The sequence below is a fragment of the Vicia villosa genome, linkage group LG1, assembly GCF_029867415.1.
Source record: "Vicia villosa cultivar HV-30 ecotype Madison, WI linkage group LG1, Vvil1.0, whole genome shotgun sequence".
Taxonomy (NCBI): domain Eukaryota; kingdom Viridiplantae; phylum Streptophyta; class Magnoliopsida; order Fabales; family Fabaceae; genus Vicia; species Vicia villosa.
This window is the reverse complement of record NC_081180.1, coordinates 155779410-155797797: the sequence shown is the minus strand read 5'-3', so window position 1 is coordinate 155797797 and position 18388 is coordinate 155779410. Positions and strand designations below refer to the sequence as shown.

General features: G+C 36.7%; 1 protein-coding gene and 1 long non-coding RNA gene across 2 annotated transcripts in view; one reads left to right on the top strand and one right to left on the bottom strand.

Annotated features, from left to right (window-relative positions):
* LOC131644507 (mechanosensitive ion channel protein 6-like) overlaps positions 1 to 17414 on the bottom strand; it is a 47438-nt gene extending 30024 nt beyond the window's left edge. The window contains exon 1 of the mRNA XM_058915025.1: positions 17199 to 17414. Coding sequence (XP_058771008.1) covers positions 17199 to 17204 — 6 coding nt within the window. The 5' untranslated portion in view covers positions 17205 to 17414. The remainder of the gene's footprint in view (positions 1 to 17198) is intronic.
* LOC131644508 (uncharacterized) lies at positions 9762 to 11727 on the top strand. The gene is made up of 2 exons (XR_009296528.1): positions 9762 to 10819; positions 11395 to 11727. It is a non-coding gene; the product is annotated as an uncharacterized LOC131644508 (long non-coding RNA).
* Positions 17415 to 18388: the final 974 nt, after the last annotated feature.

Genomic DNA, 18388 nt, shown 5'->3' with positions numbered 1-18388 from the left:
GAGTGGATGATGCACTATTTGGGCCTGCCGCACGAGGTTGCTCACTCTGAGTGTGTCACGACTTGTGGGCCTCATGTCCGGTTCACTACACTGAGGATCTATTTTGAGTTCCACCTGGACGCGGCGGCCGAGGCCGAGCAGGAGGATAACGACCTATTCAGGGAGTACCACCGCGGCTGCGCTCTCCGGTGCTGGTACATGCATGTGGTAGGCGCTGCATGCTTTGTGGACAAGAGTGCAAGGTACGTCGACGTGACCTACCTGCGCTACTTCATGGACCTGGATACCGTTCACCAGTGGAACTGGGGGTCAGCTACTCTGGCATATCTCTACCAGAAGCTGAATGAGGCCTCCAACTGGAGGACGAGGCAGTTGGTCGGATCCTGCACACTGCTTACGGTACGTTTTATTTTAATACATTATCGTATTTATTTATTTATATATGTTTCGTATTTAATTTTAATACATTATCTTGTTTCTATTTCAGAGCTGGATCATCTCCTACTTCTCCCGCATCCACGGCTTTCACATCGATCCTGAGTATTTGGACGCCATGCCCAGGGCCGCCAGATACGCTCTCCAGAGGATCTCCAAAGATAGTGGATCTCCTTCTGAAACAGAAAAATCCATTCCTAGCATGAATCATATTCTGAAAGAATATGACACGAGCTTCAGAAAGTTCTTATCTAGAAGTATTGGCAGAAGTCACCTTGCTTCTATGATATATGGTGTTTCTGGAAACAGAAGGTTTGGTTTTGGCTATGAGGGCGATACCTCACATAAATTTGAACCTGTTGATGATCTGAAGATCACATACAAGCCATTGTATGACCAGTTCAAATATGGTCATGCACATGATATTAGGCTCACTTCACATGCACAGAAGTTTAACACTGTTCACACCAAGAAGCATGTGACACATCCTAAGAAATATCATGCTGACAAACCTAAAGAATATCATGTTGTTCCTCCTGTTAAATATTTTGCTAAACCCAAGTTCAATCAGAACTTGAGGAGAACTAACAAGAAAGGACCCAAGAAATTATGGGTACCTAAGGAGAAGATAATTTCTATTGCAGACATCCTTGGCGGCAAAGAGGACAAACAGCAAAAGGTCATGGTACCTGGACTCTGGGTGCTCGCGACACATGACGGGAAGAAGGTCTACATTCCAAGACCTGGTGCTTAAACCAGGTGGAGAAGTCAAGTTTGGAGGAGATCAGGAGGGCAAAATCATTGGCTCTGGAACCATAAGTCTTGGTAACTCTCCTTCCATAACTAATGTACTTCTTGTAAAAGGATTAACGCATAACTTATTGTCCATAAGTCAATTAAGTGACAATGGTTATGATATGATCTTCAATCAAAAGTCTTGCAAGGCTGTAAGTCAGAAGGATGGCTCAATCCTATTTACAAGCAAGAGAAAGAACAACATTTATAAGATTGATCTTTCAGATCTTGAGAAGCAGAAGGTGACTTGTCTTATGTCTGTTTCTGAAGAGCAATGGGTCTGGCACAGAATATTAGGACATGCTAGTTTGAGAAAGATTTCTTAGATTAACAAACTAAATCTGGTCAGAGGACTCCCTAATCTGAAATACAAATCAGATGCTCTTTGTGAAGCATGTCAGAAGGGAAAGTTCTCCAAACCTGCATTCAAGTCTAAGAATGTTGTCTCTTCCTCAAGGCCGTTAGAACTCTTACACATTGATCTGTTTGGCCCAGTCAAAATAGCATCTGTCAGAGGGAAGAAATATGGATTAGTCATCGTAGATGATTATAGTCGCTGGACATGGGTAAAGTTCTTAAAACAAAAGGATGAGTCTCATTCAGTGTTCTTTGAATTCTGCACTCAGATCCAATCTGAGAAGGAGTGCAAGATCATAAAGGTCAGAAGTGATCATGGTGGCGAATTTGAGAACAGATTCTTTGAGGAGCTCTTCAAAGAAAATGGTATTGCCCATGATTTCTCTTGCCCTAGAACTCCACAACAAAATGGAGTTGTAGAGCGAAAGAATAGGACTCTACAAGAAAGGGCCAGAACCATGATCAATGAAACCAATATGGCTAAGCATTTCAAGGCAGAAGCAATAAACACTGCTTGCTATATTCAGAATAGAATCTCTATAAGACCTATTCTAAATAAGACTCCTTATGAATTGTGGAAGAACAGAAAGCCCAACATTTCATATTTTCATCCTTTTGGATGTGTGTGTTTTATTCTGAATACTAAAGATTATCTTGGTAAGTTTGATTCTAAAGCACAAAAGTGTTTCCTTCTTGGATATTCTGAACGCTCTAAAGGCTACAGAGTATACAATACTGAAACATTGATTGTAGAAGAATCAATCAATATCAGGTTTGATGATAAGCTTGGTCTTGAAAAACCAAAGTAGCTTGAGAATTTTGCAGATATAGATATTGATATATCAGAATCTGTAGAACCAAGAAGCAAAGCTGCAGAAGCTGAAAGTCTCAGAAGCAATGGATCAGAAGATCAAGTTGCTGCATCTTTAGAAAATCTCAGGATTTCTGAAGATCTAACAGTCAGAAGATCACCTAGACTTGCTTCAGCTCATTCAGAAGATGTGATTCTTGGCAAGAAAGATGATCCCATCAGAACAAGGGCATTTCTAAAGAACAATGCAGAATGTCAATTAGGTCTAGTTTCTTTGATAGAGCCAACTTCTGTTGATCAAGCTCTAGAAGATCCAGACTGGATAATTGCCATGCAAGAAGAACTCAATCAGTTTACAAGGAATGATGTATGGGATTTGGTTCCTAGACCAAAAGGTTTCAACATCATCGGCACTAAGTGGGTGTTCAGAAACAAGCTAAGTGAGAAGGGAGAAGTGGTAAGAAACAAAGCCAAACTGGTTGCTCAGGGGTATAGTCAGCAAGAAGGGATTGACTACACAGAAACCTTTGCACCAGTGGCCAGGTTAGAATCTATATAGTCCTGGTACCTAAGAAAGACGGAAAGGTCAGGATGTGTGTAGACTACAGAGATTTGAATCAATCAAGTCCCAAAGATGACTTCCCGCTACCACATATTGATATCTTAGTTGATAGTACGCCGCAGTGCAAAGTGTCCACCTTCATGGATGGATTCTCAGGTTATAATCAGATCAAGATGACACCCGAAGATATGGAAAAGACAACCTTTACTACTCCTTGGGGCACCTTCTGTTACAAGGTCATGCCATTTGGGTTGAAGAACGCAGGGGCAACGTATCAGCGTGCAATGGTAGCTTTGTTCCATGATATGATTCACAAAGAGATAGAGGTCTATGTTGATGATATGATTGCAAAGTCCAACACCGAAGAAGAACATCTGGTCCACCTGCAGAAGTTGTTTGATAGGTTGAATAAATACAAGTTGAGACTGAATCCAAATAAGTGTACTTTTGGGGTGAGGTCTGGTAAGCTACTAGGTTTCGTTGTTAGCAGCAAAGGTATTGAAGTCGATCCTGCGAAAGTAAAAGCCATACAAGAAATGTCGGTTCCACGGAATGAGAAAGAAGTTAGAGGATTCTTGGGGCGTTTGAACTACATTTCCAAGTCCATCTCCCATATGACCGCTACTTGTGAGCCGATCTTCAAGTTACTAAGGAAAGATCAAGTAGTGAAATGGAATGACCAATGCCAAGAAGCTTTTGACAAGATCAAGAAATATCTTCAAGAACCTCCGATTATGATACCACCTGTTGAAGGAAGACCTCTAATTATGTACCTAACAGTATTGAAGAACTCAATGGGGTGTGTACTGGGGAAACATGACGAGTCTGCTCGAAAAGAGCATGCAATATACTACCTTAGCAAAAAGTTTACCGACTATGAAACAAGATACTCACTGCTCGAGAAAACTTGTTGTGCTTTGGCACGGGCTGCTCGCCGACTGGGACAGTATATGTTGAACCATACCACTTTATTGATTTCTAGAATGGATCCTATCAAGTACGTGTTTGAGAAACCCGCTCTCTCCGGACGAATAGCAAGATGGAAAATGATACTAACAGAATACGACATTCAGTACACGACACAGAAGGCGGTCAAGGTAAGTGTGTTGGCAGACCACTTGGCTCAACAAGCTGTAGACGATTATCAGTCCATGAGTTTTGAATTCCCAGATGAAGATGTTATGCTTGTTACTGATTATGAACAATCTGGTCCGGATGAAGGACCTGAACCAGGATCCTAATGGACCATGGTTTTTGACGGAGCTTCAAATGCACTTGGTAATGGTATTGGCGATGTAATTATCTCTCCAGCAGGTGGACACACTCCATTTACAACAAGACTCTGTTTCGATTGTACCAACAATATGGATGAGTATGAAGCGTGTATCTTGGGTCTCAGAGCTGCTATCGACTTAAGAATCAAGTTCTTGGAAGTATATGGGGATTCAGCCCTAGTAATTAATCAGATCAAAGGAGAACGGAAGGTGAAGCTTCCTAATCTCATGCCTTACAAGGATTTAGTGTTATCTTTGATTCCTCATTTCGAAGAGATTACTTTTGAACATATTCCCCGAGAGGAGAATCAATTGGCAGACGCATTAGCTACTATGTCATCCATGTTCAAGGTCAGATGGGACAACGAAGCTCCTATAGTTATCATAGAAAGGCATGACGAACCGGCGTACTGTTTCGAGATAGCTATTGACGAGGTTGAAGAAAAGCCATGGTTTCACGAAGTAAAAAGATATCTCGAAGCTCAGGAATACCCTGAAGGGGCATTTATCAATGACAAGAAGTTCTTGAGAAGATTTTCTTCAAAATTCTTCCTGAGTAATGGTACCCTATACAAGCGCAATCACGATTCAACTTTGCTTCGTTGTGTGAACAAGAAGGAAGCAGAAGAGATTATGGAAGATATGCATGACGGTACCTTTGGAACTCATTCTAGTGGACATACTATGGCTAAAAATATATTGAGAGCGGGTTACTACTGGTCCACTATGGAAACTGACTGCCATCAGCATTCCAGAACTTGTCACAACTGCCAGATCTATGCTGACAAAGTACACGTACCTCCAGTTCCACTAAATGTCCTGACTGCTCCTTGTCTTTTTACAATGTGGGGCATCGATATGATCGGGGAAATCAAACCTACTGTTTCCAATGGACATCGTTTCATCCTTGTGGCCATTGATTACTTCACCAAATGGGTAGAAGCTGCTTCATTCGCCTCCGCTACTAAGAATGTGGTGGCTCGATTCATTAAGCATAACCTTATTTATCGATATGGCATCCCCGAAAGGATTATCACAGACAACGGTACCAACCTGAACAACAAGATGATTACTGAACTTTGCACGCATTTCAAGATCAAACACCACAACTCTTCTCCCTATAGACCAGAGATGAATGGCGCAGTGGAGGCCGCCTACAAGAACATAAAGAAGATTGTACAGAAGATGACCGTACTTACAAAGATTGGCATGAGATGTTACTATTTGCTCTTCATGGTTACCACACTTCAGCACGTACCTCAACTGGGGCAACCCCATTTTCACTAGTCTATGGCATGGAAGTAGTGTTACCGATTGAAGTTCAGATTCCATCTCTAAGAATTATGAAAGATGCAGAGTTAGAGGAAGATGAATGGATCCAAACTCGACTAGACCAGATAAACCTGATTGATGAGAAGAGGCTTGCGGCTGTTTGTCATGGGCAGTTATATCAGAAGTGTATGATCAAGGCGTTCAATAAGAGAGTCAAGCAACAAGCATACCAGACTGGTGACTTGGTTATAAAGAGAATTATTCTACCACAAGGAGATCCTGGGGGCAAGTGGACGCCCACATATGAAGGACCATTCGTAATTAAAAAGATATTCTCTGGAGGAGCAATGATACTCACTACTATGGATGGCGAAGACTTTCCACATCCTGTGAATGCAGACATAGTCAAAAAATACTACGCATAAATAAGACCCGCTAGGTCGACGTACCTAGGCAAAAGTAAGGGCGTCCCGGTGAACCAAAAGGGTTCGGGCAAAAATTAGGGATATATATAGAAAAAATTGTACACCCGACAAGTTGAAAACTCGAAAGGGCGACTTGGGCAAAAAAGGGTATCCTGGTAGGCTGAAAACCTGAAAGGGCGGCCTAGGAAAAAGTTAAGGATTAAAGTGTACGACTATGTCTCGTTCAGATCACTCATCATTCAATTCTATTTATAATATCAAGTTCAAAAGGCACGGGCCGATTCAATCATCGTTCTCCAACAAGCAAGGGATGAGATACTCGAAGACATATTAGAAATAGCAGAATTGAAACTCAATAGGATTGTTTCCACATAGCTATTTTTCTTTTGTTTTACTGTTTATCTTTTCTAAAAACACACAAATGTTCTCTTATTATCTTGCCTATTCATGGCTTTTCCTTAAATACAAGTTATTTTTTCCTTTCTATTTTTCTGAGTTTTTCTCTCTCTCGAATTCGCAAACGTCCAATGATAATTTTGAATGAACATATGCATATTGTCATACCCCAAAATTTGCTCATACTATGTCTCATATGCAAGTTCAAATCAATACACAAAGCTCAAAGACACACTCTCCTAAGCAAAAGATCAGAAACTAGGGTTTGGTTTGTTCAAAGGAAAATCAATGGATCAATGGATCCAAGGCATCCCATATGGCCTAATATATCTCACATTACCTCTATGACAAGTATCAAGTCTCAGCTCAAAGGATTGATCATTCAAATGTTCAGAAAGTCAACAGTAGGGGTGCTCGAGGTGCGGTTTGGGCGGTTTTGATGAAAAAAATCATCCGAACCGCAAGAGAAAAAATAGTGCGGTTTGGTTTGGTTCGGTTGACTTTTAAGAAAAATCCGAACCAAACCAAACCAAATGAATGCGGTTTGGTTCGGTTCGGTTGGTTCAGTTTTATACAAATATTTTATTGAGCCATACATACACATATATATGACAACATAATTTTATATTTAGACATTCATACACTAACAAATAACAACAAAACTCGTCATAGTTTGACAACAATTTTCCATGTAATATGTAAAAATTAAATTAGACAAAAGTGGAATATTAAACATAAAATAATAGCATAAAACAATATAAAATTATTATAATGAAACAAAAAAATAGAAGAGACGAAAGATTAGTGAAGGTGGAAAAGAAGAAGAAAAAGTGTTGAGAGATTAGAGAAGAAGATGTGCGATAAAAATGAAACTGAAATACGGAACATTTACATAAAAATGAGAAGGTGAAAAAGAAAGAATATAGGAGAGTAAAGATTATAGAAGAAGAGGGAAGATGCATGTGGCAAAGAAGGTGAAATAATGTTATTAGAGATTTGAGAAGATCGGGACTGAAATTATATGTGTAAGGATGAGAAAATTGTTCGTATTCATAAGGCTAATGTATAATAGGTTTAATTTTGGGTTGGATGTGAGTTAAGTAAAATTTAGGTTTTATCATAATGCGGTTTGGTTCGGTTTACAAAATACAAACCGCAAATCGAACCGAACCGTGCGGTTTTGTTAAAAAATGACCCAAACTAATCCGAACCAAATGCGGTTTTTTGCGGTTTCGGTTTGGTTTGGTTTGGTTTGCGGTTTTCTATTGGGTTGGTTTGGTTTTGAGCACCCCTAGTCAACAGTCGACTAAAAGTCAACTATGGTCAAAGTAAAGTCAAAACTCCTGATTTTTTGTCAAGATCCTCATATTGAAGTATCATTCACCATTTGATCAAGAATTGATCATGGTTCATCAAGGAAAGATCAGAAATATTTTATATAGGTTCAGAAGCATTACTTTATTTATTGAAACTACAAGTGTACAATGAAAAAGTTGAGCTAATACAAACTTACTAATCAAATAGTCTGGTAATACAAACTTACTAATCAAATAGTCTGGTTATATGTATAGCTTGCTTTTTATCCGTTTGTTAGTGTTACACGGGTATCGAGAATAAGAATAACCTTAAACGAACACTTTGTTGAAACAATTCCAAGTCATTGGATTAATGTAGTACCTTTAAAGCAACATGTAGTATTCAGTCTCTTCCAAATATATAGAAACTCTGGTTAATTCAGCAGCAACAATAGCAGGTTGTGACAGTGACAACACCATTTCAGCATCAAAGACCGAAAAAGCAGGACAGTTTGGTTATTAAAACTCGAAAAAGGCCCTGCATAAGTAAATATTAAAAAAAACTATATTATTCACTATTGAAAGTTATGTAATGATAAATAAGTATTGTACTCAATTTGCAAAAAGATATTAAGCATGGTTAATCTTCATAAGAAATGCTTCAAGTACCCGCAGGTTGATTGATTTGAAAAAGCATTATAACCATTAGGCCGCACCTTTCGTGTATTTTACCAGTATACTTTCTTACTGCGTTGGTTGTGATAAATCACATATTAATAAAGAGCCTATATAGCATTTGATGAAGCTATATATTAATAGGAGCCAAAACATTGATTTTGGGACTTGGTTGTGTTTTGAAAAAAGATGTGCAAAACTACATTTGATAAAGCTACATATTAATTGGAAACCACACATTGATCAAGTACAATAGCATGTTACAGAAAGAGCTTCAACATTGATTTTCCAGTGAAAAAATAAGTGCAAAATGGTTCAAACACTTAAAGTTAAAAGAACCAACAATGATGAAGACCAATCCATTTCAAACCGGTGTAAATCAAAGCATTTGCATACAGATGAAAAGCTTATGCAGAGAAGATGAGAGGAGTACTTTTAGTTTGGGTAGGAGAGTAAATTGTTGGACAATGTTTAAAGGTTAGAAACAAATGGATTTGTACGATATATGGGGTTGGACAAGTTGGAGGGAAATTGAAATAAAAAAGTTGGACCAATCAGATAAGAACACTTGTCACATAGAATGAGAAAAGTAGTAGAAAAAAGATGAAAACTTTGTGTGTATTTAGTTGATTACCTTCGGCTCAACCCTAGCAACCTCCGGCTCAACCCTAGAAACCTCTGGCTCAACCTTAGCAACCACCGACTCAACCCTAGCAGCATCCTCCCGAACAACATCCCCAACCGTAGCAAAATCCTCCCTAGGATCCTCCCGAGAAACAACCTCAACCCTAGCATCCTAACACACCTCATCATGCCCGTCCTCATCAGTGGAAGCTCTACCACCCCTGCGCCAAGGTGCACGAAACCCCCTACCCGCCTGCGCCTCCTCAGCCCTCCATTTCCAGTAGGAACCGACGGGAGCAATGCGTCTTGCACGCAGGACTAGCGTACCAGCCTCATCGGCATCAGCCAGAGCACGAGCCTCGGCTCTATCGATGGCCCGACTCACAACTGTACCATCCCTGCCTCTAGTCCTCACTGAAAAAAAATAAAAATATAAGAAAAATATAATTTAAAAAAAATACAAACTATCAAAAATTTCAAAAATTTCAAAATTTCCGGTACTTGATAAAATACCGGAAATTTTAAAATTTGCGGTATTTTTAAAAATTTATAAAGATGCCGGTATGAAATACCGGAAATTTCACAATTTCCGGTAAAAAATACTGAAAATTATATAAAAATACCGAAAACTTGTTTTCGCATATTTTTCGGTACACTGCTCAAATTTCCGGTATCTTCCAAAAATTAAAAAAATCCGGTGCTCCCCGTAGATTTCTAAACATAAATAAATTATTTTAGTTAGACATTATGGTCTTTTCATACATTTGGGATACATTTGGGGGTGCCAGGGATAACTTGGAGGTGGCTAGAATTCTCCAAAAATTAACTTGTGCGCTGGGCCCTGAAGCCAGAGGCCCACATGCTTTTGTTTCAGTTCTTTGGAGGCAGAGGGAGTGCAAGAGTACTTTGGATGGTTGATAAGTGCGTGCCGGCCACCTTCCCGCCGTGTCGGGAGTCGCTTCCGGCGGCGAGACATCCACCAATCAACTCCTCTATCCTTTCTCTATTCGTTTCTGATCCTTACTCATCCTAACAACCAATCACAACCCCTAAGCCTAAACCCTAGAATAACTAATCCAAAATCAAATGACAATCAAGCTTAGTTTCAGTCAAGGAGCAAAGGGATTTTGTTCTCTCGAGGAAAATTGAGATTTCTGTTAGTTTGGAGGAGAAGTTAGTTAGTTTAAATTGATTTTGGAGGGAATGTGTTAGTAACTGAATTGGGCAGCTAGGTCAGGTTAGTTATGATTTTAGGGCAGCGGGTTGATAGGTAGTTAATAGGAAGTCAGCTAGAGGATAATTTGTTAGCAATTCAGTTGACCATTTAACTGTTTTTTTTACAGTTAATTTGGTTGAGTTAGTGTTAATTCTGTTAGGATCAATTGCAAGTTTGTTGAAGTGGTTCAGAATTGGTTATGAGGAGTTATTCATTGGTCAAGTCAGTTTAGAATTAGTTACAAGGTTTAATATAGTTAGGGTTATATTAGTTAGTTAGAGTGAGTCAAGTTTGTTAGAGGTGGTTTGGAGAGTTAGTTAATAGTTAGTTTAAAAGTTCATTAGAGTGGTAAGTAGGTTGTTAGGTGTTAGAAATTCTGTTAGAGTTAGGTTAGTATAGTGTTAGGAAGTTAGTAGTTTGGTTATTTCTGTTTATGGCCTTTAGAAAAACAGTTAAGGGTTTGTATCAGTTAGGTTAATTGTCAGTTGGAGGGTTAATGGCAACAATTAGAGTAAAGGTTAACTGACTAAGAGGTTTATGACAGTTTGTTTGTGAAGCTGAAGTATAGATTCAATTGAAATTAGGCTAGTAGAGTAAAATAAGGTTAGGGTAAGATTGGAAGTTAGATTATTGTGAAGCTGGTTCAATGCTCTTAGTGAGGTCAATTGAAATGGTGTAACAGGTTATTAACTTGGGTGTCATGTGTTTGATTTGCTTTTCAACATGTGGTTTGTACTTATGCTTGAATTTAATGAGAATTGTGTGGAATCTTATGGTTGGATGTGCATCTGTAATGGCTTTGGTTCAAGTCTGAATTTGTGACTTTTCACTTGTGGATACGTGACTGTCTTCTTTTCTTAATGGACTAATGCATGTTCTTTTTTGGAGTTAGACATAAACATCAATGTATGATGAACTGATGTGTTTTGATGATTGATGCTTTGTTAAACTTTATGTGTGGTGATCATTGTGTATGTCCCTTGTTTGCATTAGGATGTGTGTGCATGTATTGTCATGGTCTGTTATTAGGATGTGTATGCATGTATTGTCATGGTCTGTTATTAGGATGTGTATGCATGTATTGTCATGGTCTGAACTGAACATTTAATCTATCATGCCCTTGAACAACTTAAGTGGGCGTACATTTTGAATGTTGGCATCGCTTTGAGTTGTTGTTTATGGAACTGTTTTGAAAGCTTGCTTGTAATATGCAGTTGGTATTGTGGCCATCAACTGATATGTACTTGATTTTTGCAGGTCTGAAATCTTCAAAACAACGTTGATTGGTCTATGTCGTGTACTACATGATGCCAAGTTACAAGGCTTATGGATCATGAAGAACTTTGAGGCATGATGGAGTGGCCTTGAAGAATTGAAAAGAAATAGTCTAGGAAAGAGTGTCGAGTCAAGGTCGAAGGTCCTGGTTCAAAAAGTCAACTATTGACCATGAAGTCAACTTTTGAATTTTGTATTTTATTCAATGTGATTTTCTTTTTCTTTTTTGTATTAGCTTTTGCACTTGAAATTTGAATGTATTTGGTTTTGTAACTTGTAACTCAACATTTGAATTAGAAAAAGAAGTTTTCCCTCTTTTACTATTTGAAATTTGAATTTCCTTCAATGCTTTAATGATCCAATAAAACCCCTGTTGACCTCCAATAATGTAGCCGTGGTCCAGTATCCATGGATAATCAACATGACTTAGTCAACATATATGAATGGTATTATTCCATTCCCCTTTCCAATGCGTATCAAAAAACAATGGTCAATCTTGAATGATGAAGGCAAAATAAACTATGTCAACAAAAGTCAACCTTGAGTTGAATGAAAAATATCTTTTATCTTTCTTTTTTTCAAGCCATGTAGAGAACAACCATGTAACTTGCACCATAAGCAAGATGATGAACACCACCTGATCAAATGAACCACTAAAAATTAAGTGCCAACCCTTTGACCTAAGAAGGCATATGTAAATAAATGTGAAATGACTACTAAATGAATGATTAGTAGAATGTATGCAATTGAATCAAAAACATGAATGTATCCAAATGAATCAAAAGGTAAATTTTGGGGTATGACACATGTAACTAATTTCAAATTAATTTAATGAGAACCATTTTTTTCACAATTTGATCTTTATCTTTCTCTCCATTTTCAAGTTTCATTCACCACTAGATTTCTGTAAATAGGTTGACTAGAGGATGTTGGTGTTTTTGAACATTTTGTAACCGTGTTGTTGAGTATTTTTTGTAACCGTTTTAATACATCATTTCCTATTAAAAAAAAAAAAGAGGTGAAAGTAGAAGCTGTTTGTAGAATTTGTATGGTTGAATTGGGAGAAGGAACTGGTAATTTTAAATTGGAGAGCAGCTGCAAAGGGTGAGCTTTCACTTGCACACAAAGAATATGCAGTTAAATGGATTGGAAATAAAGGTAATAATAAGTGTCATGTGTGCAAACAAGTTCAGAACTTACCTATCACACTTTTAAGACTTCACCAAGCTAACTTGCAATTGGACAGAGATCACTTAGATGAAACTTCTCAGTACAGGCAACGGAAAATGTTGATGTGCTTTAATTTTTAATATTTTACTTGGATGAAAGGATCGCATATTCAGTTAACATCGTAGTTCTTGATTGTAAAATTTTACTAGAGATTATTTTAACCTGACAATGTACAATTTCAAGCATGTATTTGAAATTTTTTTTTTAAAAAAGAAAATATTTTGACCAATGCATTTTGATTTTGATGAACAATTTTCTATGCACTCAATTTTAAACTTTTGTACAAGAACACAACAAAACTAATGCCATCAATTCTTTCAATTTTTTTTTCTTTCTAAATTACTACCGGTAACAACGTGTCAATTTTAATATTGTGTTCATGTCGGTTTGATAGACCCTAACACTATTTTTGTTTAAGCTAATATGAATTATCCATGTTACTGATGACAGGTTTCAAGTATGGGATCTGGTGCTATTGCATGTCCCTTCCCTTTTCTTGTACACTAGTCAAGCATGACATACAAGCATCTCCCTAATAAAAGATAAAACTCTCCCAGTTGTTTATTTTGACAACAGTACTATTTGAACAACTTGGATCTCTGCAATCCTCATGTCCATTCCCATACTTTAGTACAAGTTTTCAATGATTTAAATTTAGCCCATGAAGGCGAATGTGGTGGTCATTCTGACACTGAATGTGAATGGTAACTCTGTCGAGTGGGAGAGCAACAATATGACATCCTTGAATGGAAGAACCGCTCCTTCCTTGTTATTAAATTTTGACAGAAACTTAGCAGCTTCTTCCCTTGTCATCTTTACCTTCACTCTAATATTTATCCTTTCTCTTTCTCCTTCATCAAGACCGATACCACAATCACTGTTGCAGCTTCCTTTCATCGACTCCTTCTCTTCGTCTTTATCCAAAAGAGCATCTCGTTATGTATCCACAAACCCCACACTTTTCTTGACTGTCTTTCTTCTCATCTTTGTATTGGCTAACTCCTTTTCTTATGAGATTTTCATATTAAGAAATTCATGACATGCACACAATATATTACTTATCATGATTATACTTTTGAAAGCGTCCTACAAGATAAAAAAAAAGGGAAGTAAAAGAGGTGTGAGAAAAACTATGGACATACAAGAGTGAATTCATAGTATAAGGATAAGCATATGATAGGTCAAGGGGAGCCGGACAAAAAAGGTTATGGACTAAGAATATGAAATATTTTGTGCTCACTTAATTACCTACCCGTTAAGGCAGAGAAAAAGCCTTGTCTATATTTTTAATATTAGTCAAGCTTTATAGTGATTGATGCTCACTTTTTTTACGGTAAACCAAGTAATTTCATTGACTTGAATAGAGATCATTAGAAGAATGGACATTACTGTACATAATGTGTTGAGATGTTTTTCTTCCACACTTTAAAACAAGCGCACAAGCCCAAATTGTATGAAAGAAGCTTTTTCTAATATGAAGTATTTAAATGTATTAATGCATTTTCTTGAAACAGCACTCTGACTGGCTCATATGGTAGCTGTTTTGGCAATCCTACTGCTGGGTTTGGAACTGTAATGTGTGGAATATCTATTCTCATGGAGATCTTGAAATGGATGGAAGCATAAAATACAAACAAGAATATCAATAATAGCAGGAAGAGGCTAATGTTGTATCACAATTCCAACACAGCAGAGACACCAAAAAACAATTGATGTTTAAAAGAATATATGCTACGACTTTCAAACCCGCAGCATGTCCTAATGCAACTCAGCCTCCAAAGTCGAAAACTGATAGAACCGCGCAATAAGGAAACTACGAAGCTTGGCTAAGCGCGGCGCTTAGCAACCAAGACAAATGTATGGAAGGCATCGAGACATGCTTTGCGCACACTCGCTGAGACAATTCTACAGCAAATGCGAAATCTATGGAACCATAGACTTCATTTTTGGAAATGGAGCTGCTCTGCTACAAAATTTTAAGATCATACACACAAGAGTTCCACTTCCATTACAAAAGGTTACAGTGACCACTCAAGTCTCAAGGTAGCAAAAGTCTTCATCAAAGCACATACATTATCTTATACCTTATCACAGCAGTTTAATTTTAACATAATCACAACATTAAATTGATAAAATAAATAAGAATGAATTGTCATTTAAAACCTCCAAAGTTTGATATAATAATATTTTTCTAATACCAAAATAATAAAAACAAATAAGAAAAAGAGAAGCTAATCGATAATCTGCATAATATCTTTAGGAGCAAACTTGCTATCCTTCTCCTTCTCAGCAGGAAGGTTTCTTAGCTTTCCAATCAACAAGTTAAGACATCATTACAATTTGACCATCTTAAGCCTATACATACACACTAACTAACTAAGTAAAGAACACCAACAATAATTAATCTAGCTAACCTCTTATATCTCAAATAGAGCCAACCAACCAAGAATCTGTGATGATCAGTACTAGGTAGTTTTTGTCCAACAACTAACAGGGAGCAAATCATAAGTGGTAGGAAAAGCTCCGACATTTATCTCTAGAGGCATCAAGTATAGAATGTCAAGATCCCTTAAGATCTTCATCAACTCTTCTATCAACATAGATCTCCTGATGCCACTTTCTCTCATGCCTACGAAGTTCATTCTAAGAGTTGGCCTGACAGCCACTTTTACCAGGTCCAATTTTTCATGATAATCCATGTTTATTGTAGGTGAAGGATACCAGTGATCTTGCTTTCGGTCAATGTATTCATTTATTCTCTCTTTCAACAATAAAACTTTGTCATCGCAAGTTGCTATATGGATACAGAATTGCAGAGTCTCTTCCATATTAGTACAACGATTACAATTATTTATTTTTTTTTTGTCAAGGACGCTGTGGGGTATGGTTATCCCTTTTTGATCAAACCGTAGAAACATGGTACTTAGTAAGTTGATCTCCTCAACGGTCATTTCAATGTCATCAATGACACATTTATCTCCCACATCATATTCATGCATTCCAAACACAAAATATATTCCTTCAAAAACAGTTTTCAATGAGCTTCCAAATATCAATGTAGCGAACACGAACTGTGACGCAATAACAATGGCAAGTGTTTTGGTAGTGATCATTTTCAAAGTCAAAATCGAACTAACAAAAATCCCAAGTAAAGCTATGAAGTTCAGCAAGTTGTATAACTTTGGGACTGGTGATTTGGTGTCATTTATTCTTAAAATTAGTGTTCTTCTCTCCCTGAACACATTCAGAATCCACTCCTTCAAGGCAGTTTGACTTATTTTTCCAGAATCTGATGCTCCTTTAAAGTGATTTACAATTTGAGCAGCTTGAGTTTCAATCATAAAAGGCATCAAGTCCTCAATGTCTATAGACCTGGAACCACACATAGCAATATTTCTGAATATTTGTTCCGTTGCTGCATTAGCATCCTTTTCAGTTGTGACTAATGTGGAATGGTCGTCTTCCAAATCAAGTGCTCCGTAGGTAAATGTTTTCACTAAGCTCTTCATTTCCAAAGAAGGCACAAATTTTGGATTCAGCTTATGCAAAAGATTGAGTTACTCCATCACCATCCTTAATCTCACTCCTTGACCTTTCAATTGTGATGGTAGAAAAGTTACGAGTAGCAAGCCTTTCCTCCTCTCGTGCTTTAGCCCTTCGAATTTCAACCATATGTGGTCCAGAAAGCATATTAATCAATAATATATTGATGACCGACTCTTCAATCTTGCCGAAATATGTTCTCAAGTAAAAATAACTGGTTAAAACTTTAGCAATTAAGGATTTGAAGAGCCATAATGCAGCAGCCAGAAAGGAACACGACAGAGTTTTCTCTAAATATTTCAATAAAACAGAGTTGATCACACTGTGAAGTCGGTTATGGAACCAGAAAAACCATGCTAAATAAAATAGCAATAACCACAGACAATTCTGAATTGTTTTCTTCAAAGTATATACATAGTAAAGAACCTTGATCTTCCATTGAATTTTTCTTTGAATCCAAAACACAATAATACTAATGATACAACGAGACAAGAACCGACCCGAGACTAAAAAAAGAACCATGATTTCCCATTTCCAAATACTAACCTCCCAGTAATCCGTATTCCGCAAAAACGGAAGAGTCAAGGTTAATAATAAAGCAGGTATAAGAATTAAACCTAGCCTTTCAAGTAAAATCAAAAGACAATTTTCTTTTCTTATACTTACTTGAGTGATCCTCATCTTTGAGATATGATGGAGCAAACTGACCTCCTCCTGGGTGTTGCTTTAATATAGGTCTTCTTCTCCAAATAGTATTGGTCACTAGTTCTTCCGCCATAGGCTCTTTGCGGTTTTCATTAGAGCTGGACTCTCCAACAATGCTTGTTTGGACATTCTCATCTTTCTCATCTTGGATCTCAGATATTTTCTTGCGTTTGCCACGGTGTTCGTCAATGTTGATAACCACCTGCATTGTTGTTGTTGATGAAGAGTAAGAAGAGTTTGAAACTTAAATTGAATCAAAATTAGATTCTGAAAACATAATTGATAAATGTTAAAAAATAATGTGTAACCTCCATTGCAGTAAGTAGTAAACTCCAAAGCTGCTCCTCTATGTGCTCCGAGACCCTCTCCTTGCTCGAGGGAAGAAAATAATGATTCCAAAGGTGCTTTGGAGAAGGGGTCTGTTAATATGCAGGTAGATTTTATCTCTTCTGTTATGGAAAAACTGCTGTATTAACTTTGGCTTCTCCTAGCATGTCTTGTCTTGTGCTAGTGAGTTCCTCTTTTATTTTACTTCTTCAAAAAATAAATGTGCTCCGAGACCCTCTCTTATACTCATGCATGCTGCTACTCATGTCTCATGCTATGACCCCCCACTTCTTTAATGATTTTCTAACTGGTTTATATTTTTGTGTCTATTTTATTGTGTCATAGTTTAACGAGTATGAAATACTAGTTAAATTTTGGTCTTTTTTTTTTTATAAAGGATTTGTTAGAAAATCACAAATAAAATAAATAATGATTAAAATATAATTAATTATACTTAAAAACATTAATTAGAGATTCAATAAATAATTTATAATTAACTGATACAAAAAAGTTTAAAAAACTATCAAAATACTAATTATTTTTACACATTAATTAATTCTTTACATTGATAAAATAATAATTTTTTAATATTAATCATAAATAAAAATAATATTATATTATATGAATGTAAATATTAAGTTAGTATAATAAGAACAATTAAACTTTAATAAGTAACAATTTTCTTAATTTTTTTTTGAACCAATTTACTACATTTGTATGATGTTTTAAAATTTAACTAATAAAGTTATAATTATAGTTTGAAATAAATATTGAGGCTTAGTAAAAAAAATATATGTTAATGTATATTCTTTATATATTATTTGAACTATTATTGTAACTCATATGGAATTTTTGTAATAATTTTCTTTGGATATAAGTATTGAAATGATTAAAAGAATATCATTGTTTGAATTCAACTCTCTGTCCAAAATCGAAACATTTATCATGAGTTATGACAAAAGTGAAAAATTGGTAGGCATCCCAAAAACAGACAACCATCCTATAAATTTCTTTTTTAAGTGTTGGGTCCAATAAAAGAAATATCATAATCAGATAGTACTATACAAATAGATGACTACAAAAAAAATCAAAATAACGAAAATTTATAAATGTCCTAAATAATTTGTAATCACATGCATACCATTAAACTTTAAATCCTATTTTGATTTTT